This window comes from Scleropages formosus, chromosome 2, assembly GCF_900964775.1.
Source record: "Scleropages formosus chromosome 2, fSclFor1.1, whole genome shotgun sequence".
Classification (NCBI taxonomy): Eukaryota; Metazoa; Chordata; class Actinopteri; order Osteoglossiformes; family Osteoglossidae; genus Scleropages; species Scleropages formosus.
The window spans coordinates 29,490,475-29,515,374 of record NC_041807.1 but is presented as its reverse complement, the minus strand read 5'-3'; the positions used below and the strand labels follow the sequence as shown (position 1 = coordinate 29,515,374).

At 40.4% G+C, this 24,900-nt stretch overlaps 2 protein-coding genes across 10 annotated transcripts; both read right to left on the bottom strand.

Annotated features, from left to right (window-relative positions):
• Nucleotides 1–211: 211 nt before the first annotated feature.
• Nucleotides 212–14,681, bottom strand: tpd52l2b (tpd52 like 2b). 7 transcript variants are annotated; one of them, XM_018756716.2, is made up of 9 exons: nucleotides 14,430–14,681; nucleotides 11,941–12,077; nucleotides 11,394–11,542; nucleotides 6,366–6,413; nucleotides 5,114–5,215; nucleotides 2,611–2,637; nucleotides 2,162–2,206; nucleotides 1,852–1,900; nucleotides 212–1,604 (listed from the first exon to the last, which is right to left on the bottom strand). In XM_018756716.2, exons 1-9 carry the CDS (start codon nucleotides 14,446–14,448, stop codon nucleotides 1,518–1,520), a joined length of 663 nt encoding a protein of 220 aa, XP_018612232.1. In that variant the 5' UTR covers nucleotides 14,449–14,681; the 3' UTR covers nucleotides 212–1,517. The 7 variants fall into 7 exon arrangements, with proteins under 7 accessions (XP_018612232.1, XP_018612233.1, XP_018612234.1 ...); XM_018756717.2 differs by having other exon boundaries at nucleotides 2,162–2,203; XM_018756718.2 differs by having other exon boundaries at nucleotides 11,941–12,050.
• A 2,246-nt stretch (nucleotides 14,682–16,927) lies between these two features.
• trim101 (tripartite motif containing 101) lies at nucleotides 16,928–24,283 on the bottom strand. Of its 3 annotated transcripts, none has more exons than XM_018756597.1 (10): nucleotides 23,988–24,283; nucleotides 22,243–22,406; nucleotides 21,799–21,979; nucleotides 21,537–21,632; nucleotides 21,087–21,320; nucleotides 20,753–20,775; nucleotides 20,287–20,411; nucleotides 19,702–19,946; nucleotides 18,606–18,727; nucleotides 16,928–17,469 (listed from the first exon to the last, which is right to left on the bottom strand). In XM_018756597.1, the coding sequence occupies exons 1-9, from the start codon at nucleotides 24,150–24,152 to the stop codon at nucleotides 18,641–18,643; spliced, it is 1,320 nt and encodes a 439-aa protein (XP_018612113.1). In that variant the 5' UTR covers nucleotides 24,153–24,283; the 3' UTR covers nucleotides 16,928–17,469; nucleotides 18,606–18,640. The 3 variants fall into 3 exon arrangements, with proteins under 3 accessions (XP_018612113.1, XP_018612112.1, XP_018612114.1); XM_018756596.1 differs by lacking the exon at nucleotides 16,928–17,469 and adding an exon at nucleotides 17,788–17,998; XM_018756598.1 differs by lacking the exon at nucleotides 16,928–17,469 and adding an exon at nucleotides 17,788–17,998 and having other exon boundaries at nucleotides 22,243–22,391.
• Between the last annotated feature and the right edge of the window lie 617 nt (nucleotides 24,284–24,900).

The following is a 24,900-nucleotide window of genomic DNA, read 5'->3' as shown; positions in this document are numbered from 1 at the left end:
GATAATGAATGGATGCATTTAAGGGTTTTCATTAGCCTTCGCAGGGGAAAAAAAGAAGAAAAAAAAGCAGCATACTGCAGTTTGAAGCTAACCATTTAAAACTTTGATGCAATTGTCCTTTGTATTATTAATAGGTGTTGAAAGAATCCATTCTTTCAGTTTTTTAGCATACTCAACATTCACATACAAATTAAAAACAGTAAACAAATAATTGTTTAAAATGAATGCTTTAATGATATTCAAACTTCATTCCTCATTCATATTTTTAAACCAGCTAAACAATCAGATCCCTTTAATATCTACAATTATGTTCATAACCTAATAAAGCTATTTTATTGCACCTACACTGACTAGTATATTAGCTCATCTCAACAATGTCTTCACCCTTAGCATCCTATGGTAGTGTGCATACATGTGGAACATTTGTAGCTCAACACAAACTCGTGATGGTTATGATAACTATTTGGGTGGGGTAGTAAGCGTATTAATTGAATGAAGGTCAGCCAACTACAATAGGTGGCAAAATATTGGTAGCAGTTTTTTTAAAGGCAGTTTGACAACTCCCCAAATGAAATCAATCAAATCAAACTGTCGTAAACCATCCACACACAAAAAGTTTAACAAAAATTAATGGGAGAACAGAAAACCCTAAGCTGGATAACACAAAATACGTAAAATGACGTTCACAACAGAAACTGCTACCGAAAGAAACACAATGGCATGTAGACAAATCATTACACAAATCCGTAACAGCCTTTCTCTGTGCAGTTCATAAGTGCATACCAAAACTGCTTCACAAAATAACAAAAGTGTGGCATTGGTGGTGCGATAACGGCTGTGTTACAATGGCAACTCTCCACATGAAAGCTAATTGTTAGTGTATGGCACAAAGCAAGCATCAAGGAACATATCCTATAGTAGCAAAAGCACTGGTCCTTGCCATCCCTCAGTAGACTGAAAAGGAAAAAAAAAACCCATCCCTTAAATAACAGATAAAGCAAAGAAGTGATACTGTGTAAGGCTGGTACTCAAGATTACACATTCTCCTGGTGCACAGCATAATTGCTTCACATTGTACCCAGTGTAAAAAAGGGACTAAGTGGAGTATTTTAAGTTACAAAATTGAAAGCAAGTTTACTATATGTGTATTTCTAATATCTTTTAAAGTACGGTTTTCCTTTGTGTATTTTAAGCCCCCTACCACCCAATGAATGCCAGATGGCAATACAGTGTAAATATTTATATATATTTATATATTGATAAAAGTTATGTAAAAACATTATGCAAAGCAGTGTAAAATAGTTCATAATACAAAATGGTTAAATATTTGTACAACTTGTGTTGATCTAATGCACCTCTGCATTTATTTGCAGCTGTATTTGTACAGTGAGATGAGATATGCCCATGCGTTTAGTATGTGAGGGGGCAGGGGGTCCAAACATCTGAGAGACTGTGGGGGCGCAGGGTTCGGGGTCACGTGGAAATGCACTGACGGGACAGTCCCATGCAGAGGCGCTTTAGAGCGGGGCGTTGTCCTGAACAGGATTTGGCACAGTTGCAGAGTGCGCTTCTTCACCGTTTCCTTGGCCCCCAGCCATTTTGTACTGCAGAAGCCATTGGTAAGGAAAAGAATTGAGGGGGAAGCAAAGATTTACATCAAGTGAAACTGAAGTTGGGGGACGAGAAATGTTTTTGTTTCTTACAGCACCTACGGCAAAACAAGAGCCCTTCAGGGAAACATAAAGGACATCACTAAGTGACATTCCTTGAATAGGGAAGTCTTCAGGGCATATGAATATTTGACGATGCAAAAACTAGCTTCATAATCTCTTTGTTTTGTTTGTACCGTACCTTTAGGTTTCCGACTTTATCCTCAAAGGACTTGAAGGTGGGAGAGTTTCTATAAAGCAAAAAATGCATGAGTGAACGATAATACCTAACATCTTTGAATAAAAGTAAACACATGCGGTACACATTTTATCAATGAAAATGATTTCTTACTGATGACATAAAATGGCAAAAAAAAAAAAAAAAAAAAAAAAAAAAAACTCTCAAAACCATTCCTTTCCTCAAAGAACATGTGCTGCTAATGTCACCATAATCCTCATATGTAGCACTTAACTGGAGAAAAACAGGCCATTAAGGGTACTAAATACTTTACCTCATTGCAGGCATACTTATTGAGTGGCGAATGGAGTAGTTGCTACTTGGAAAGCATTAAGGAGACAAAGAAGTTAAATGTTAAAGAAAGCAGCAGTATGCAGGGTAAAGGCCAAAGCAACAGAACACCGGAGAATTAAGATAATAGAAAATGTGTAATTTTAATTAAGCAGGCATGTTTCAAATGTTGCTATGAAGAAAGCACCATTAAATATTGACTTCCCTTTTCAAAACGGTTTCATGTTCATGTTACCCTCAACAGGTAAAAGTTCAAACATGCTCAACAGCCAGGAAGCAAAATCCTTTTAATGTAGTCCTTACTACATCGAACATAAAATGAAAATACAGCGAGGATGCAAATGCAGACAGTTTGTTTGTACAAACAGAGCTGAACTTTCGTAAGACAGAAGTGACTGTCTTTGCCCTGGAGTTACACTTGCTTCATCTTACCCAAATGAGTTTGAGAAAGGCAGAGCTCTGCAGAACCAACAGGCAGCAATGAAAAGAAGAAAAACCGAGGTAAGCAAAAAGTCGGGCAGGGATACACAAGGAAAGCCATTAATGACGGTCCTAATGCAAGGCCCACAACCAGAGCTTGTTCATTCCGACACCAAAACTACACTCATCCCCCGTTACTCGGTGTGCCAATACCCGGTATCGGGTCTGCAATTATTACCACCACTTATGGTCAATTGGTCCAGATTTTCATTCATCTGGTCATTTAGTGTGGTTTTCAGGTGAACTTGATTGACTTGGAACAAATTGGAAATAAATAAATAAATTTCACTGGTTTTTCAATATTTGGTCAATTTTCAGAAACAAATTAGGACCAGTTTATGGAGGATAAGTATACATGCAATTTGCTACTATTTTCATTCATGGCTAAGTCTACTGCAGAATTGAAGCATATATGTCAAAAAACAATTATGTAAAGTCCTCAAAAGATAATGGATGAATATCTTGACAACTTAGGTTATGCAGGCTGGAAAAAAATAAGGCAAAAAAATGGAGTCTAAAGGCATAGAACCATCTAGATTAGATATTCTATGGTCATAGTGCTGGAGCGTCAAAGATTCTGGACTATAGTTTCAGATTTAGGTTTGAATCTCAGTCTGTGTGGAGTTTGCATGTTCTACGTATGTTCACATGAAGTTCACAGTCAAAAGACATACATGGACATACTCCTTTAATGTGAAACCTATGCAAGTCACCATGAGTCTGATTTGACTTGATGGCCCTTACCTATCCTACTGTACATGAATCAATCCAAACTAAAGCAGCCACTATACTTATGCATGGCTTAAACACAGCACTGAACAAGGGGGAATGTTCTAGAAGTACTGCCTCAAAGGGCCTGCAGCACCAACAGGAAGTTTTCCAGTGTCAGTGCAGGGTTACGCCAAATTGACAAAGCGTCTCATGTGGGTGCGAGCAAGCTGCTACAGGTGTGAGACTCAAAGCTGTGGGACAAAAACAGACACTATCTCAGGTCATCAGCCATGGTTAAATACTATCTGCCTCAAAGTCAGGGGAAAATATTTGGATTGCACACAATTCCAGAGTCGGCTCAACAAACACTAGATGGTTTGGTGCATTCACCGATGGTCACCTGTAACTAATAAGCAATATTTCTGTCATGGATAATGGTGGAAAACATCCAAGAACAAAGAAACTGTTCATGAGGACATGCTGATAATAGCATGCATGGAGGAAAGGGCCACTAACTATAACTGAAGAATAAACCATGCACATGCCAGAAAACACACAGATGTACATACACACCCCTAAGACAAATATGGCAGACACACAGAGACACCAAGAGCTAATAGAAATGGCAAAGCTAGCAGAAACATTATGGTTACTGATTAATCCATGAAACAGAGATCACTATAAAAATTAGCACATCAGGAAAACTGTGCAACAGAAGTCAGGAATGTCACTCAATTTTTCCAGGTTTAAGTGCGTGTCTTTCCTGTAATTTAGAGCGTAATGTACTGTTTGTCACGCAGAGTTATGTACACACTTAAACTGGGGTATAGTGTTTATATAGTACAGGGTACTCTCTTTGTACCGGGAGATTCATGGCGTGGTTGATGTTAATTACTGGGATTTATGACCAACGCACCGCCATAATGGGAATATAAACAGCAGGTTGATACACTGTTGCATAATCACTTACTACAATGCAGACCTGTTTAAATATATCCAATTTAAGTGTATATTTCTTTGAAATGCACTACCAACTACACACACAATGTCTACAACCGCTTGTCTCAAGCAGGGTCACGGTGAACCAGAGCCTAACCTGGCAACATAGGGTGCAAGGCTGGAAGGGGAGGGGACACACCCAGGACAGGATGCCAGTCTGTCACAGGGCACCCCAAGTGGGACTCGAACCCCAGACCCACCAGAAAGCAGGCCCTGGCAAAATCTGCTGCACCATTGTGTCCCCCTCATTACCAACTAAAGAATATTTATTAATGGCCAGTACGTAAAACTTTCATGACAGAGATAAATATATGCAGAGAGAATTTTGTTAACTTATTTTATCACGTATTTTCCATTTGGCTAAAGAACATAAATTTGAGGTGTTCCCTACGATGCACTGTATGGGTTCAGTTGAGCACCATTTTAAGACAGTCTACTTTAAATACAGCCTGTTTAAAATGCAATTCAGATTGCTCATCTGCTGGTGACTGCATATAAAGCAGTCTGCTTTGTACTTGCTTCCATTACGACTTTGCTTTGAGGGGTTGGATGCACCTAAATATTATGTCCTGTGCAAATTGTACAATATAAGGTGGTGCTTCAGAATACATTATAGTGCTGTTTTCGCCCGTGGAAGAGAAATTACATTCTGATCAACATAGCACTAACAGGGTGTACAGTGTTTAATGGAACGGACTAGGGAGGGGGATGAAACCCTAGAGTGTGGGGGAAAGCTCTCTGATACCTCATATCGCCCAGCTTCTTGCTGATGGCAGTGCCCACGGTGGAGAGCGCTGCTGAGGTCTTCTGGCCAGCCTGAGACAGCGTTTCCTGAGTCTTCCTGTACCTGTGCACAGAGATGAGAAGACACAGTGACACAGGTGTGAAGAAAGCAGGGTTTTTAGGACTGGAAGTGGGGTGGTGATTGCCTGAAACCACCATCACTGCAAAAAAGCTGCAAAAAAACAGCTAAACCAGGAGTTTACCTACAAGCCTACATGAAACAAGCAGAAAGACATGTTGTGAACATTACAGTCAAAGTGGCTACTAACACTACGCAACAGATTTAGTGCATGAATATGACTGCGCTAAAACTGATATTTAAACAGCCATTCTAGAGATAGTTTTGCATAAGGAAACTACATGGGGCATTTTAACAACACACATTTTTGTTCAAAGCAGCTCACGTTTTAGGACTAGACACTATCCAGCTGTCTAGAACACTTTTTTTCATCCGAGTTTACTAAAATGCATAAACACTGAATTCTTTCATACACATTCTTACATTTTGCACCGTTGAGTAAAAACTCCTACAAGTAAAATTAAATAACTTAAAAAGCAGTGGTCTGTAAACACCTGGAAGATTTGTACCATTTGCAGTTATAATGCAATTAAACTGTAGTCACCTTGTTTCTTATTAGTCAAACATTTGCCCCAAGCACAAGAAAACCAAGGAAAGGAAAACAGCTACAGCTGAAGGCAACAGGGTCACTGTGGCAGACATGCGCAACCAGCACATCCTGTTAAAGGGTAGCAACACAGCTTCGTGGCTCCTCCTTTCTTTGTTCTCCGCCAGCATCTCACTGTCCTCACAAGCATTTCTTACCGGGCACCTTCACCTAACATTTCCTGCTCTTATATTGCTCCACTGTCAGTTCCAGTTTTTAACCTCACTAAAGCATTCTTAGGAACACAGATCCTTATTTATTTTTTCACTCAACAGTATCGCCTACACAGGAAATGTGTTCATGCCCACAAAGAGGAGAATTCAATCGTGTCTGGAGAGAGAAAAAAGATCAACAGCTGATGCGAGACCCACTACAGCCCCTGAAAGACAAACAGACCCCACAAATGCAGTGCACCCACTTTGTAAACCTCTCTGAATAGAATTATTAGAAACAAAGGAACCATGAACACAGCTACTAATCAGAATATAGCCAACAAAAGCCAAAGCATGACAAACAAATCAAAATCCAAAAAAAAAAAAAAAAACTCACGCTTCAGATCGGCTTATGTCCTCCAAAGTTGCAGATGCTGAAAGATATCTACAAACACATAGTGTCACATTAAATTCACAAGGCTTATAAAGTAGGAAAAAACACGTCGGTTATCGAGGAAGGTTAAGACAGAGGTTAGACCTGCAAAAATAATTTTCATTAACATCAAAGGAGCTACAAGCAATATTACTTGCTTTTCTAATGTTTGTCTATTCTACTTTGCTGAAAGCCAAACTAGTCCAGTGTACCACTACTCAAAGGGCGACATTTATAGTTATTATAATAGTGTTGTCTGTACTGTGCATTTAAGGCAAAACACTTGGATATAAGGAAAAGTAACACAGACAACAGTTCACATTTTGGTATTTTGTCCCACAATTTTCTCTTAACATAAAATATAGGTTAACATGGTAAAAATGTCAGTTACAGCAAAGTGAGAATGGTTAAAATCACACCAAATGCCTCAGTGTTAAAACAATGTGGTGCAACCACCGATGACTGCAGAAACAAACGTAGCCAGAATTTTGCTCGCTATGCTGGAAAGTGAAAGACTAGGAACTCCTACAGTCTAACTAAAAATAACAGCAGAGCCACTGTGATGGAGCGGGGGGAGGAGGGAAAAAAAAAAAAAAAAAAGTGTGCTTGTGAAATTCTACAACACATTTCAACATTTGCTTTTCCAAACTGTCCTTCAGTCTGTATTGTTCCTGCGTTTCATTGCAACAACTTATGAAATAACTTGACAAGTTTTTTTAGAATATTAAATTATGCTTCTACTTTTGCAACCCAAATATATATCAGGAACAGCTGTCATTTTCAAGCACACCACCAGCTAAGACACATAAGGAAACCTTGTGTGAAACTATTGCACTTGGCTAAAGTGACATACTGGACACGTGAGAGGCACCACACAGACCCACACAATAGAAAAGATTGTGTGTGAAGATAGCCTTGAGGTATGAGCCAAAGGAGCAGAGCTGCCACACAATTACCCATCTGAAACGAGCCAAGCCAGGGCTCCAAAGACTGAGATAAAGCTGAGGCTGTGCAATGTAAACCTGGCATATGACCGACCAGTCTGTCAAGCCAGTTCAGTTTAAATGACCTTCAAAACCGCATACAGTTGACCGCAGTAATTTTGAGGTAAGTCCTTTGCAGTATTTATAAAAACAGAGTAGAGCTCTCAAAAACAACTGGCAGGAAGACATTTGGTTCAGAATTACTGTGAATTGTAAGTCTGCTTTACTTTAGTTATAAAAGTCAGTCAGTTAAGAGTTTGAAATTCAGATGAAACATTTAAAGATACTCCAGCTTGTTTTGATAGCTATTCTTCTACAAGCAGTAGGAGTGCTAAGAATGTTCCATTTAAAAAAAATTGTTCATTGCAGGGGAAATATGGTAATGCAGTGGGTACTGCTGGTGCCTCAGAACTCCTGGGCTGCGAGCTCGAATCTTCAGCTGTGCTCAGACTAAGATAGCTTTGCATGTTCTTCCCCTGACCGTGTGGATTTCCTCTGGGCGCTCCAGTTTCCTCTCACAGTCAAAAGTTTCAGGAAAACTCATGACTCTACACTGATCTTTTGTGCAACTGAATAAATGTGCGTGTGCCATCGCGGGCGTACCCTGCCTCGCTCGGTATGTTTCTGGTATAGGTCGTGGACCACTGTGGCCTGCATTGAACAAATAGACAAATAGTTGCTGATAGACAAATTAATGATGTCATTTCAGGATCTGCTGTGGCTAAAGGCAATTAATATTACTTAAATTTTGCTCCATCCCAGCCCAAATTAAACAGGTTTAATTATTTTAAAATATTACTTTAAGGGCAAAGAAAAAATACAATTAAAACAAATCAACACTGTTGAACACATTTGTTTTAAAAGTGCCCCTACTGGAACAGTGAGCGCATTTTCAGTAAATGTAAAATAGCAGATGGCTTTTTTTTTTTTTTTTTTTTTTTTTAAAAAATGCAGAAAGTCTTTCCTGCCAGGGTCTATGTAATTATATTCAAAAATCACACTGTGAGAAATTTGTCGTATTTATTTTGTGCGTCTCAGCCTTTTTACTAGATATAAGTATCTGTAATGCTGGTTTAAATCCAGACTGAGCTTCTCTATGCCAAATCAATACACCTTGGACCACCTCTGCCCTCTCTTGTGTAAATACACATATTTATTTACTTAAGTTTTCATTTCTTATCTACTTATTTATTCTTGTGTCTTCAGTGGATGTCCTAACATATTTTGCAATGGTATGCTGCTGCAACCAAACAGAATTTACCTCTGAGAATAATAAAGTTTAATTAATTCATTCATTCATTGTTGCATCAAAGCCCAACACAAGTGCAGGATTAAACACAAAGAATGCAGCTCTGAAATAACACAATATTCAAAAGCTCAACTTAAGAGCTCAGTTAATCTAGGGTTTCCTTCAAAATTTGTGGCATCCAATCCTCGCATTTTTTCTTTTGTAAAACTTTTATTCCTGCCCCTAATTGCCTCTATTTTTGCTGTAGAAAATACAACAACAGATTTCCCAGTGTTCAGAGTGGCCTGGAGGCACCTCAAAAAAGGCACCCATATTGCCATTTGGATCAGTATATTGACTCATATTCTTATCAGAATCCTAGCCAATAATGCAAAAGGTGACAGAACAGTTGTGGGACTCTGAACATATTCTGTTGAAATCCAAGGAGATATTCACGGACCAGTGGGTACAGTTATAGAATTATAATCACAGACCACACCTGAAGAGTCACAACGTGCATGTATGGTGGAAACATGAGGCAGAGGAGAAACTAGGTTAATTTTATAGAGAAAATGTTAATTCCGACAACTTTAACAAAAAATATTTAAATAGCTGAAAACTAGAAAAAAAAAAATTATATAAAGCAAAACCTTACCACAAGCTCAAAACACCACAAGAAGAGAAAATCACAAAGAGCAGAGGCACAGATGCAAACAGCATGAAGAAAAACAACAGAGAACCTCTACAGCAGATTTCTTACTATTCAGCAGCAGTCTATCTGCACAAAAGGCTTTGGAATACACCTCAATATGCAAGAAACACACAACCAGAGGCAGCGCAATGAGGTTAAAGGTTAGCGATGGTAAAAGCATCCTTGCAAAGCCAACATGTTTAGTCCTGCATCAGAGGCTACAGTGAGACCCGACTCCCCAAACCAAACTGTTCTCTCCGCAGGAAAAAAAAAAAATCTGTAAGTATAAAGACAAAACTTGGAATACATGATAATGAGTAATTGCTAAATAAATCTCAAGTGGATGATATAAGTGAAATCTATGGTAAGGTTGGGCAATATGAATTAATTATATGAAGTTTTAATTTTGAGCAAAAAAACTTTTCTGTGGAGCATACTGAGCACACTGAATACTGATATAATATTTACACACACACAAAATGTATTAAAATGTGTAAAGCACAATTAAGATTTCCAGTTCTTTCTACAAATTGCTACCATCAATTTATAAAATAAACCGTATTTAATAGGAGGTAAATGTACATGGCTACATAACAAAACATTTTTCACATCTGGGCTCTTCAAAATACTTGGGATTGTGTATGTACTTCAGACCATCTAAATACATACTGAAGTGAACTTAATATTTAAATGGTGGCGTAAGTAACATTATCTGGACAGAGAAAGATCAGACGTGGAGAAACTGTCTGACTAGGACATTTACTGCAGCTTAAGAACTCTAAAAAATGTTTAAAAAGTTAGAAACTCTTGTAGGTGTTGCACAACCATCTCTGCGATCTAGACCTTCATCCCACTGTCTGCAGGACTGATATGAGAATAACGTAAAAGACACAAAAAACTGAGTACCAGCTAGAAACAGGGTTTTTGAGTTTTTTTACATGTAAAAACACTGGAAAACATTAAGCTGAGACTTGATATTAAATGATTTAGTAATAAATTCATTAACTTTTAATGAAATTCAGACAATTTTGGAAATATTCATCAAGCAAAATTTGAAACAAAAAAAATTAAATGATTGATCTGAGGTGTCAACAACAGCCCAGTTAGCCTTTAGAGTCCAAATGTGAAAAATAGGAAGTTCCAACTTAGATAACATAAGGTTACTCATAACTGTAAGACAGACTCAAAAAAACTATAGTGTGCTGGTGACATTTTTTGTTCTCTATTGTTCTCTTGGACAGCAAGCAAAGAGCACCTGCAATCTGTTCTGATCAGTGTTAGAAATTACCTGCATATGCAGTATTATGTTACTCACCTTAAATTTGTGTGAATTATAGCTCATTAACTTAGGAATTTGTGTTTTGAGGTATTCTGGTTATTATTTAAGAATAGACAGATGATACTCCTTCATGCAAAACCATAAAAGTACTAAAAAAGCTGGAGCCAGTGCAAAGGCACAACTGTAATAAGAAACAGTTAACAGTAATAGAAGTAACACAAATTATTAGATCTTTCAGCCTGGTCTCATTGTAACACCCAGTCTACCTCCTTGAATGCTGACACACAGGTGGGGCTAGAAAGGGGAGGAGGGAGGGGGGGAAAAAAAAAAAAAAAAAAAAAACTGCCAGTATGATTGTGCAAGAGAAAACTCACAAATCAGAACTTGTAACTTTCTCATTCCACTCCCCAAGTTTCTCTGCAGTTTTCACATAGCTAGAAACAAAGATCCAGTTAGGAAAAAAAGTCATTACATCACACAAGTGTGTGACTCTGAGCAGTGTTAATATTGTTGGGAGTAATTATAGAATATAAAGCAAAACATGCTGAAAATTATTTTAGTAAACTTTTTATGAAAATGATACTTTTTCATAAAACACCCTATAACTTTGTTAATATCTCTGTGGAGTAATTATTTGCATTGGTGGTCAAGGCTCCCAAGACTTTGCAGGACTCAGGAACACACTAACCATGAGCTTCACCTTCCAGCTCACTCCTCGGTTTTCCAGCTCTGCACATTGTGGCTGCAACCAGTTCAAACAGTTGAGACCAAGGGAGGACAAACAAAGGCGGCGAGGAGGATCTTTACTTACGCATTGGAGGTCTGGACGTCCTGCCAGCCTTTGGTAATGTTCTGTTTGAACTCATGGAGTGGACTAAGGCCCAATTTCTTCTTAAGGTCCCAAGCATGTTTCTCTTTGGCAGACAGAACCTGCCTCAAGGTGTTTATTTCCTCCTCCACCTGTGATCAAAATGGAGCAAAGTCACAGTACCGATGTTTCAGAACTGTTGTCCAGCACTTACATTACATGGAACATAAAAGGCGACGAAACAAATCTAAAAATGTGTGCAACATTTCTCAAGTAAATCCAGCATGTATACAGTACACTCAGAGTCTAACATGGTGCGTGTTTTTACACAAACATACTTCAAACTTTTACCCATTTATGCAGTGAGATAATTTCACTAAAGCAGTTCAGGCGAAGTATGATGCTCAAGGGCAGAACAGAACACACTGAGCTGGGAACTTTTGGATAGCAATTCTGTGTCATAGCAACTAGACAGGTTGCTGCACTATTTTACAGAAGTGTAAAACTGTGCTGTCCCTTAAAGATCTGCTCCTCAGCTGCGAGGCAGTACCTTGATGAGCTCTGTCCTCAGCTCCTCTGCCTCCTCTTCAGTCAGGCCAGGAGGGAGCGTACTGGCGGTGTTACCTGCTGCTCCTTCCACAGGCACTCCCGCCCTCAGGCCTTTGTTGGGAGAGTTGAGGTTAATATCTATACCATTAACAAGGACACAAATGGAAAGATAAAAGAAAATTGCAATGCATTAAAATACACCAAGATGTGATCTGTATCCATTTCAATATCTGGAACAGATACCCCTGATTAGTAAGGACACACGGTCTGCTGGGTGTGACTGGAAATAAGATGTTCAAAATACCATGAGCAAAAGCCCTTTTGCCTTTATTTGTGAAATTAACTAATTCAGCAAAAGAAAAAAAAAAACACTTCAGAGCTGCCAGTTCCCAGATATCTTGTTTGTTGAACCCACATGAGGCATAAACAGTTGCCTTTTACATCTGAAGGGTAAAGACAACACTGTGTGTATTAAGGGACTGGGACACATGGCTGGGAAGACTAACTTTACATTTACACACATTTATTTATTCAGCAGACGCTGTTCTCTATAGCGACTTTCAATGCGATGAACTCTGTGTAGTGTTATCAGCCCACACACCTTATTCACAAAGGTGACTTACACTGGATCACTCATCCATAAATCAGTGGAACACACTCTCTCTGTCACTCACACACTAGGGGTGAACCTGAACAGCATGCCTTTGGACAGTGAGAGGAAACCAGAGCACCCAAAGAAAACCCACGCATACACAGGGAGAACATTCAAACTCCACACAGACTGAGTGGGGATCGAATCCACGTCCTCTCACACCACCCAGGCACTGCGAGACAGGAACGCTACTCGCTGTGCCGCCACCTTTAGAGGGCATCCCACATATGTTCAACAACCTCTAGAAAGCCATCGCTCAAAGTGCCCTCATTGAATCAAGTTCAAGTTAGAGGATGTTCTGAAAACAGACCAGAGCAGCAGATCTGATCTGGATAATAAGACAACACTTCAATATAATGACTGAAAAAGTAATAATACTGAACCCTGGTTGCTGTTATCCTTTATTTACCTGACACATCTATCCTAGATGATGTATAATGATAGATAATCAGCTTTCCAATTATATACCCATTTATACAACAGGAAATTCTAACTATAGTATCAGCTGAAGGTCGGTACCCTGATCAAGGTGTGTAGTAGGACTATAATTTGAACCTGGGATGTTCAACAATATAAATGATTATGCCAAAGAATATATAAGAATATACACAATACCCCCACACCCAAAGAAGAAAACTATTTTAATATATAGCAAAACATCTTGACATGATATGAAAGATTGAAAGATTAACTGTACTGATCACGAAGGCAACTGCACAACAACAACAACAAAAAAATCTTAATTTGAAGAAAACGTCAGTAAAGTATCCAGTAAAATCCTTTAGAAAGTGCTAGTAGGTGTTTAATGTAAAGAAGAGGGAGCAGGTCCTGGCCACACCCACCCACTGGAGTCAGTCCAGTCCGACTGAAAAGAGCGCAGTGCGAGTGAGAGGACAGAAAAGGGCACAAACGAAACGGCAGGAAGGACCTCACGCCAACTTCGGCGACACTGCCGATGCGAAGAGACACCGACTGGAGGAAGACAGAGCTACCTGTCTGTCTGAAGCTATGTCACCGTGCGTGACTAATACAGCGCACTCACTGTCACTGTGTGTGTGTGTGTGTGTGTGTGTGTGTGACTCAGGGGACGGTCGAGTCACGTGACGTTCGTGGTGCGCGAGCCGAAAGAGGAAGGAACTCCGGACCCCCGCCTTATCATTCCCACACAAAAACACTTAACCTTCGCACTTTATCTGTTAATAAAAAAAAAAAAAAAAAACCTGTTGTTACCCAGACAATCGACTAAATAGAATGAGATAACATCGCATCATAAGCCAACAGTACTCACTGGACTATGTCTCACTGTTCTGTTTGTTTGTTTGGTCGTTTACTACTACTAGTATCAGAACTTTGAATTATGAATTATTTTAAGAAGCTAAAGCTATTTAGTTATAATCATTATCAATTGGTTAATATAGGTGCTTCGACTACGCCACCATAGCATGATTCGACGACGTGTCGTGCGTTCGCTTGCGGTGAAGAACTGACGGCGGCTCCGTGAGGTCAGCCATTCCTAAACACAGACAGAGCGATACCGATGAACTTGCTTACAAGGAAGAACCGAAATTGGACAGTACTGCAAACGATGAGCCCGTCCAAAACCAAGAAGAAATATTAATATTAATCGACATGATTCATTCGAATCATGACTAGCTCTGTACCGTACGCTTACATCTTAGGCTAGGCTAGTAATAGCCTGTCACGGCATGTTCCACAGAGAAATCACCGTCACGGCAACGCAACGGCAATCGCTCCCGGTGCTTCGGGCCCTCGAATCTGCCGGTGTCTACAGCTACACTTTTCGGACGCTAGTACAGCATATATCATCAACATTTTACCTTGATTCGCGGAATCCATCTCGTCAAGACTTCAGAATAGTACCTGGCCTTGGGGGAAAGTTGGCCAATTAAAACAGAGTATGTACGCTTTGCACCTGCTGTTAAGCTGAACCAAAAGACTCCTCTCTGTAACATCGGCCTCCACAACAACAAACCCGGAGAGACAGTCACAGCCAGGTACACAAGTCAGATGAGCCAGCTCAGCGCGACGAAGCTCCAGCTCCCGAACCACTTCCGACGCATGATGATGACGTTGCCTATATTGGAACGTGGCTGTTTTCGCTGGAACGCGCTGTGCTGTTCATATCCAAAATACAGCTCAACTGTACTGTATTAACGGTTTCCTGAGTGTAATTTCAAGCAACAATTCATTATACATTTAAAAATCGTACTTTGTAAAATTCTCAGTCATCAGCAACAGATTAATAAATCTCACCACAGCAGTCATGTATTTGACGTAAAATATTTACGTCGATTTATTCATTTAGCAGTTGTTTTTCTCAACGTACATGACTTAGAAATGTGTGCATTACATTAGCAGATGTCCTTAATACTATCTTATTAAAGACTTAATACCATCATTGAACAAGAAAATGTTTACTGTAAAATATTTTAATGTAAAAGCAGAAAATGTGGTCATTATCTTTTTTTGTATAATGCTCTATAGGCCTACTGTACTTTTTAAATTGGTGAGATCACTTAACAGAAAGCTTTACAGCTGTCTAGTGTTACAATTAAAACCACAATTATATTGACAGTATGTTTCCAGTGTAGCTGCACAATATAATTCATTCTTGCGTGAAGCAGCTAAATGTGATACTTAACATGCATGTAAAGAACATAAGTTTAAATACTGTGCTCAAAGTTATAGCAGTAGGCCCATGGAAACTGTCACAAATAATGGTTACTATAAGTATTATAAAATAACATTTTAGAATTAATAATAGTTAAGGACACCCGTTTTCTTGTCCCTAATGTGTTACTTAAGTTAATTTATTATGCATTTATACAATGGTGGTAAAAAGCAACCAAGGCAAGTGGATCGTATGAACCGTATACTTCTGTTCATACAAACAGTGAGAACGTTTCCAACAGAAGTGGATCTGAAGTGTATTCCCAGCCGGCAGGTATTGCCTCCCTTGCCATCTTACTCCCATGCTGAGATACCCTGTTCTTTCTTTTTGTTGAGCACTGCCTCGCTACATAAGACTTGAGGAGGCTGGCTGGTGGTGACAGACGAATCCCATGCTGACTAAGGATGATGACCAACTGCCATGATCAACGATATGTTCCATGCTGAGCTGGGGATCCAAGATACCATTTAGCAACAAAATCGTTATTACTTGTTAAACTGGCTTACAATTGTTACTTATCTAGAATGCCCAGGAGGGGTGGGCAACCACTGGCCCGTGGACCCCCAGAGGTTTTTTTCTTCCTCAACCTTCAGTTGGGAGTTTTTGTTCCTTTCCCCAGTGGCCAGTAGGCATACTTATAGCTCTATAAAAGTACTTTATTATGGTAGCCATTAGTCGACTGTCTTCTTTGTTTGTATCTGTTTTTCTTGCATTATGCCTGTGTTAAAGCGCTCTGTGTCACTGCGTGAGAAGAGCACTCTATAAAAATAAATTGAATTGAATTTACTGTAAATAGGCTACAGTCACCGGGCATCTTCTGTTTCAAGTGCTAAAGAAGTGGAAAAGTAACCATATGCTGTTTCTTTTTTTAGATATTGTAATATACATTTCACTCTTGTCCTCAAGGTTCCTTACAATAGGAAAGGAGAATTCAAAAGATCTCATTTTGATCACTTTTGCTTCCAGTAGACTCTTTTGAGCATTGGTCAAAACCAAGATGAGAATTAGGACATGTTCTCAGATTTCTCAAACTGTTCTTTTCAACTCATCATGTTTTTTCACTTTAATGAAAATATGGACTCTCAAATTATGTTTTAGATTCTCATTCCCCCAACACAAAAATATGAGAGATGCTGAAAAACCTTCTTTCGACTGTATCACCATCTCACATCTAGTCTTATGTCTGTTTTGAATATCTCTAACAGGCTTTGAGGTTAGCAAATACAGATGTTAGACAGCACCGTTGAACAAAGAATTCTTTATCTCATGAGATTTGAAATATTATGTCTATCAACCATTTTCCTTCCCGGCTACCACTCTGTAGATACTCAGTAGTTGACATTCAAGAAGAAAACACCTGCTTTACTGGCTCCAGTAGCCTTAATGTCTCAGCACAGTGCCTTTACAGTAAATATAAAAGTCAGATTTGATACAAATGGACTTAGCTGTGCAAACTTTTCTGGAACATATTTTATTAATGTATCACATTTCCATACATAAATTTCTATACAAAGTGTTACTACCAGTTCAGAAAAACAGAGGAGAGAGAACTTTAAAATAGTGTGGATGAATACCAAAGATCTAATGTTATTCTTCTTCTTAAGTATGTTATTTGATAACACTGATGAATGTTAGGATGGAGAAATTACTTTGTTGAGCAAATAAGAGTTTAGATTAGTGCATGCATTTCCTAATAATTCAACTGTAATTAAGACTTTATGAATTACAAGTACAATTCATAATTTCAGTTTAAAGTACACTTTCATCAGATCAAGTCCACACCATTTAATGATATACAAAACTGTCAGAAAATCATTTGCTTTATTTACACTCAACCTTAGTAATTATCCATGATTTAAGTACGAGCCAAGGATTTTCTATATTTTTCGTAAAAATAATAATAGCACACAGCAGCCAGCAATAACAGTTTTGAATATACCATACCAATTAGAAGGTAAGAATTCAAGAAGGACTGAACACAGGACAAATGGGATCTCTCATTTACTCAACACCAAAATCCATGTCTGCCCATTGAGGGGCCAATGGGTTAACAAGGTGTCCTTCTGATACCATCACTTCTTCTTTTTGGAGAGGGCATTCAGCCATGAGAAGGAGAAGATGATGCGAGCTGGCTCTGTGACCGGAGGCAGGTGGCAACCTGCTTGTGAAGCGTTCCCAGCTCCAATCTGAATGGAAAAAACAAGTCGACAAGGCCAACATGCTTTTACATATCATATCATGTATGCAATACTGACATACTCAACAACAGTTAATGCTGACACAACAGAACTGGATCAAAAGCAGCCTTATTTCATGAAAAACAGAAGCATGAGTTTCTGTAGAATGCTGAGACATACAGTGATGCAGCCCTGATTTATGCTCATTTGATGAGAGATGCAGTATACAGAAGTTCATTACTCCAATGCTAGGTTCCCATCATAGATTCTCTGCTCAGAGGCCTTTAAAAAGGCAACAGTTCTGACTTTAAAACAGCAATACCCCACTCATCATTTTTGCTGTTTCAGAGCAAGTGTATGAGAGATAGGACTGGGCATGAAGATCCATTAGACAAGCACTATGTGAAGTCCCCTTTCTACCTGCCTTGTCATCCTACATGTCCAGCCACAAGGGGGCCATAGGGGCAGGCTCAAAGGCTGTGTCAATGCTCTGCTCCGTCACACTCCCATCCTGAGTTCCCCCTCCAGGGACCAGACCCTAGAAAAGGAGGGAGGGAACAGACATTGAAAACTGAGCTGTGTGAGCCACTTTACAATCCTCTTTTTGCTGTCAGTGGTATTCTAACATGACTCCCTACCCAGTGCAAGATTCAATCCACAAGTCCTTAATGAAGAATAGCTCTTACCCATTACCATTATCTAACTAGAAAGGAAGTACTTCTCTTCAGTTATAAAGTGTCTGAAAGTGATTTTCTGTCTATCCAGTGGTCAAAATCAGATGGACATCAGAAAGTCCTTCACCATCAGACCTGTCTGCTTAGTGTAATGTGGTCCACTAAAACAAGAAAAAATCCTTTTTATCATCAATCCTTTTTATTATCAATTTAATAACCATGTTAAATATTTAAAATGGCAACAGATGTTGAGCGTAGCTTCCAGAGTAGCTTATACATTACTATGTGTGTCATCATGTTTAAAAAACTAACTATTCTCCCACTAGTCCGACTCATTGCACATTACGTGCTGTCAACCAGACATAAATAGGAGTAGATATAGTTATAAATGTTGACTGCCGTGGGTCCCAAGACACAGTAAAGTGCAGTTCTTAAGACTCATCAAACCACCCTAGTTCAACACACCAGTACCTTAGGTTCAGGTACAGTCCGTCCAGCCAACCTTGCTATTTACAAGTGATGCACTGAATGTAACCCCAGATTCGCTGACAGATGATCATCAAAGCCACGATGTAAAAGACCAGAGCGACGGCCTACGGAGAGATGGAAGCGATGGAACAAAGCAGAAAAAAGCCAATATGGTACATACACAGACGAGAGAAGGACCCCCTGCAGGTGTCTCAGGAATATTGTCCAGATTCAGTCAAAAGAAACTGAATTGATATTGTTTTAGAAGAAAAGTGACCTTCAGAATCAACAACATTATATTTTCTTTTTGGCAATCATAAATATAAGAAGACATCAAAAGGAGGCCCTTCCTTTGAGGAACACTGAAACAATTTGGGATGATGGCTGGATTGAGCAATGAAGGCCATGATGCAGGTGTAACTTGCTAAACAAGGGCAATGGTGACATGGGGACTTGACCAGGACCTATTTCTACCTGTTGAGATGTAGTTGTCCCATTACCCTGATAGGCAGAAACCTCTCCTATTCCAGGGCTCTCCTCTGCTGTTAGGGACACTGTCCCTACTGTGCCACTGGGTGCTCCCTGAATGAAATGACCATTTGGGTCCTCAGGGCCCATGGGGAGAAAACTGCCACCCTCCCAAGTGGTCTGGAGCTGCTGCTCCCTGTCTACTTGTGCAAAGGGCTCAGATCCATCTGGTTGCTCGCTACACACAGGCAAGCTGGGGCTTGCCACCTGCCAACTGTTGGTCTTGTACCAGCTGGGGTACAGCTTGGTCTCTTCACTAGCCTCAGCCAGTAAGCTCTGGATGTCCAAGTCACCTGCACCATGCTCTTCATGGCGCAGCTCCGGCTCATCCTTAAGGAGACAGAAACTTTCAGAAGAACAGCAAGGAAAAGCAAGGGATAGACAGACACACTACATGCTTCTGGTCTTTTTCCATTTCTCATACAGACCAGACAAAGAATACAAAAGCTTCAAAACATCTGAAAAACAGAGAAATCACTTGCATTAAAATACTATTCAGTAGTAGAAAAGGTACAGAGGCATATTGCTAAGTTCTATACTGAAAGCACTGAAAATGGCAAAGAGTTTGTACCTGCTGTGTATTCAGACCTTTGCGGTCACACAGGAGCTCTTTCTTGGGATCAGCACAGCCTTCTGCCTGCCCTCTCATGTCCTCATTCTCCCCACCCTTAATCCCATAGTTATCCTCCTTCAGTCCCGTTACTGCCTCAGGGTCCAAGACAAACTCCCGATCCAGCTCAGCTTCAGGATCTGGCTCAGGTTCAGGTTCTGGTTCTGCCTCTGGCTCCTCTTGAACCTCTTCTACTTCATCTTCAGCTGGGGAGGCAGGCAGGCATTGCCCAGTCAGTTGGCAGACTAAAGTTATACCACCCTACCACTCTCTGTTAGCTACCTGGGAAGCACTAATAACTTAGGTCTTTAAAATGGAATGACAGCTCCCACTTTCCTGTTCATCTGGGTATCCTGTTTCCAAGTGTTTTGAGCATTTTCCAATCAGAAGCTCTAATACATAGTGTCTGTGGACTTCTCTTTATCCTATGGACATATAATGATGTTCTAGGAATGCATATTAATAATCAAAATCTGGCAGCCCTGTATCTTTAAAAGAAACAATGCATATGGTGTATTGTATGATGAATTTGTCACTACGACTTACTTTTGACAAAATCCAGGAGGTAGAGTGCTCTCTCCTCTGCATTGAAGTCTACCCTGTAGTGGTCCATGTTCTCAAAGCCTGGCTCTAGGGCCTCTACAGTGGAGGTTTTGGTGGCCTCAGTGACTCTAAATATGGAGGTTAGGAAACACATATAGAGAGTATCACAGGAGATTTTAAAGAAAAAAGGTCCAGGGACACAGAAAGAAATAAGAGAGAGAAAATGAAGACAGCAAGGAAACACCTGCTATTTTGAGTAAGGCTAGAGGGTTCGGGGGAGGTCAGGGTGCAGATATAGAATTACATCCATTTACAGTATGTGAATAGTATGTTACAGTATGATGTGTGCAAGAGAGTGATTGTGATGTCTAACAAGATTCATCCATATCAATCTGATGTGATTCTGATCTTGTTCTATAGATCCTTTTAATAACAGAGAAATCATACATGCAGTAAATGGTTGACTTACTTCTCAATCAGCGATCTTGCATTCTACAGGAAGGTTAAAAAAAATTAAAGAATCAGTCAAACAAAAGCATCACTATCATACCATGACATTTAGACTGATGTAACTGTTTTGCTGTAGATAATTATAGGGGCAGGAACCACCAACTGTATTCATAGATTGTAGGTCATCAGAATGATCAATTATTTAAATGAGTTAATCTGGAATAACTAAATTTAGCAGTTTAGCATTGTTGTACATTATGATCAGAACAACATCGTCTCCAGTATCTGCACATGCTTGTTAATGAGAAGAAGGTCGAGGTCAGGAGCCTATTGTTGCATGATGATAGGCTTGCCTGCAGGAAGGCTGCCATCTCAGGTTCCTCCATAGTGTGTAGCGCTGTCTCCACCAGTTTGGAGTTGGCCTCCACGTGCTCCCCATAGGCTCGCACCAGTGAGCGAGTATGGCCCGTCTTCTCTTCCTGCTCATAAGTAATGCGCTGCAACATAATCTTTCTTCGTTCTTCTAGAATGCTGTACATGCGATCAAACTTCTCACACAAGGTTTGCTTCTGCTTTTTGCAGTTCTCCTAGGGAAAATGAACATACAATAGGTACAGAGATTTTTTTTCCATTGTCACCATTCTGAAGAACCACTCAATAATGGGATTAGGAAAATCGTGCAGTGAGCTTCTCGGTCTAATTTTTATTGAGTAAACAGTCTAGAATTGAATCTACCAGAACACAGATACGTCAAAAAAAACGTGAACCATTGTAACTCAAATACTTCACAATCCACAAGGTACCTCAATGTTTTTACAGGTATCTTCCAGGTCACTAATGAAGGCTTGGACATGGTCATTGGCGGCAACCAGGGAACCTATTCCATCACTGAGTTCCGCCTGTTTAAAAAAGGATGTTCACAGCTAGTATTTCCCGTTTACACAATTATCAACCGAATAACTAATATTGTATCATAGGTCTCATGTTCCCGTCTGTCTATTGTTTAGTGCAGCTGTCTTTCACTAATTCACAGTTGATTTCATTGCCCATCCATGTGCTACTGACCTTCTGCTGCTGATAGACCTCAGGCAGCGGTGCTACCTGGCAGTCTTTGTGAGCACCAAAGACTTTGCAGAGGGAGCAGGTGGGCATCTGGCAGCTCAGGCAGTAGATGTTGACCTTCTCATCCTCGTGGTCTTCACAGGTGGGGTGGCCAGTGGGCTTTGGTGGGAGCTGAGAGTGGGAGCTGAAGCAGACAGACATGCTGTGATTTCAAGCCTGGCCCTCTTAGGTTGTGTCTCAGTCAGCTCAATGAAACATCACATTCTTAGTACACGTCATACACGAAAGTAAAGTTAAGGTTTAGCACTGAATACAAAATGTTTGCTAGTGAATACACATGCATGCACAGTGTCTCATTTTTTTTTGTTAGAACAGACATCCTAGTATGTGCACTAATTCTTTAATGTCACGCTCCTAATGAAGGTTCTTCACTTTAAATGTACTGACCTCGCCGATTCCTGTTTGTAAATGTCGATGATGTTCTCCACCAGCAAGTTGCGCTGTAGTCCGTAGACCCCATGACGGTCCAGCACCACCTCATGTCGACAGGATGGGCACCGGAAGCGCCCTCCTGCCCCCACCATGCTGCCCCGTGCCTGGAACAGAGATGGCTACACTTCTCACTTGCCGAGCAGTTCCGTTTCTCACACTGCACAACGGTAAGCAGAATCGGAGCAGTGATCAACAACACAATCATCAGCCTCCTGCTGGCTGCTATGGTAAGTGATGCTGCTGATAGGCCCCTATGTGAAAAACACGAGAGCCAGTCTGATGGGCTTATTTTTCTCTGTTGTTAATTGCGTGATGTTTCCCCTCATCGCACGTGGTTGGGATCAGACAGATGACTCAGTGCTGACAGACAGACGGTCCCTCTCCCTCAGTGGTGTTTGTAAATTGGGGGGGACAGCTGAGATTTTTGTAAACAGGCACAGACCCGTGACCGTGTGGTTTAGAGAGGGAGATCGGCAAGCCACTGCAGTTGTTCACCTCTTCCCTCTCAGGGGAGAAGAGGCTGAAGGAAGAGGGTTATATGCCTGAAATAGTCTGTGCTTTAATAGGCCCAGCTGCTGTTGCCAGAAGGGGCCTGTATCCTCCCCAGGGCTGAGTATCTCCTACAGCCAGTGAAACCAGCAGGATCATTAGAGAATTACAGCCACTAATTAAAGATCTAAATATTTTTGTTGGCCTTCCAATGTCTGATGTGACGTCCTGGTTTCTGTCTATTTAGACAGATGCTTTCCCCCACCAGCATTCGACAGAGTCAGTATCCCATCTGTCCTTTCCAGGTTCCCTCCACTGTGGCTCGGACGTTTCAGAGCTGTACATTTTAAGAGATCTCGCATAGCAACAAATCGGGAAAGCTAATTCTTTACTCATATGGAAATGTAGGGGAAGGACAATAATCTCTCAACTCTTCCATTCAACAGAATACAGAAGCCCTTTCCTCGACCACAAGACCACACCACCATCAGTCTTCCTGTTGAAGTAATGAAACGCTATATTTAATAATAGGAGCCTACAAGAATGTTAGAGGTTACAGCTTCCAGACATGATCTCTGTTGTACAAGGTGAGCTTGCAAAAGTTATTTTTAAGCTTTTGTAAGCTTTCACCTCTCGGTGACCTGGCCCTTTTCATCTGTTGTATTTCATGTACGTCATGTAGAAAGGCAAGATAAAAATCATGGTAGTAAATGAACCCACATGATTCTGGAAAGTGTCCCTATTTAGCTGCTCTAATCCACACCTGTTTGGGATCAGTCTTTGCGGCTGTACAAGGGTGGCATTTTTAGGGGCTCTGTCCCACCACCCCACATTTAATCTTCCAACCCAACAGCACACAGCTGACCTGAGTCACTGACTCAACACCACCTCCTGTTTTATTGTCATATCTAGTAACACATCTAATTAACATCATATCATTAATGGTTTTATAAAGGGTGTCATGTCATCATCTGATCAGAGAGCCAAGATATCCCCAAATGAATGGCACTTTAAATGTCAAATGATAATTCATAACTGGTGGAGCAAATTACAGTCTAGCCTTGGCACAATAATCATGCCACAAATCATTTCAAGCACTCTGAAAATATCATGCAAAGAGGTTTGAACAACACCTGTGCTATACACATGAACAAGTCCTGATCTGTAGCACACACATAAACACACATCCAGAACAAAGCAGCCCGTCTCACCTGGAAGAGGTCGTTGGCACATTTGCGACAGAGGTTGTGCTGGCAGGGGAGAATGACCACGGGCTTGGTGAACACCTCGAGGCAGATTGGGCAGATAAGCTGGCGCTCTAGGCTGCCCAGCGTCTGGTCCCGGTGAAAAGAACCCAACTCCAAGGGCAAGGACATGATGTCCTGACTGTCCGGGGAACAAAGCGACGAGGCAGCAGGGTACAGGCGAGTGCAGATGATTCCAGGCAATTTGACCACAAATCTTAGAGAGCAGCACTGGGGCTTGGTCAACAGGAAAGTGTGTTCAGGTAAAGTTCAGTCTCAGCCCGGACCATTAAACTGTGCTACAAACTGGGGCAGCATCAGGTTACTGGCAGCCTGCCAGGGGATGCCCCATTCTGACCATATTAAGAAGCTGGTGGAATTTGCTGGCAGACCAGCGTCTCTCTCAGGTTACTTGCCCTGGTCACCATTCATGCCTCTGGGGACAACAGCAAAGTCAAGATCTTAAGCACTGGGTTGATGTCCCTCAGAAAACACAAGGTATGAGGTAACAAGGGTACACAGAGGGGATAGTACATTTAAAGTTTCACAGAGATTCTGTGGTTAAGCAAGTGGTTTTAGGCAGAGGTATAATCCAAGACAGAAAATAATTTTATACCAGGAAATGTGCTTAACATAAGTGAAATCTCTAACTTCATAAATGTTTAAATTTAAGAATTCTTTTGCTACAAGTCAAGGTAAAACACATGAAGGTTTTCCGTAAAACCAATTAATAAATTCATACAGAAGTATTGACTATAAACTTTACATTTAATACTCTTTATAACTATCATAAAAAAGTAAAATTATTGGAACTTGTTGGAACTTCTGTCCTGCATACAATTAACAGCTCATCAAATCCAACTAATAACTCGGAAAAGAT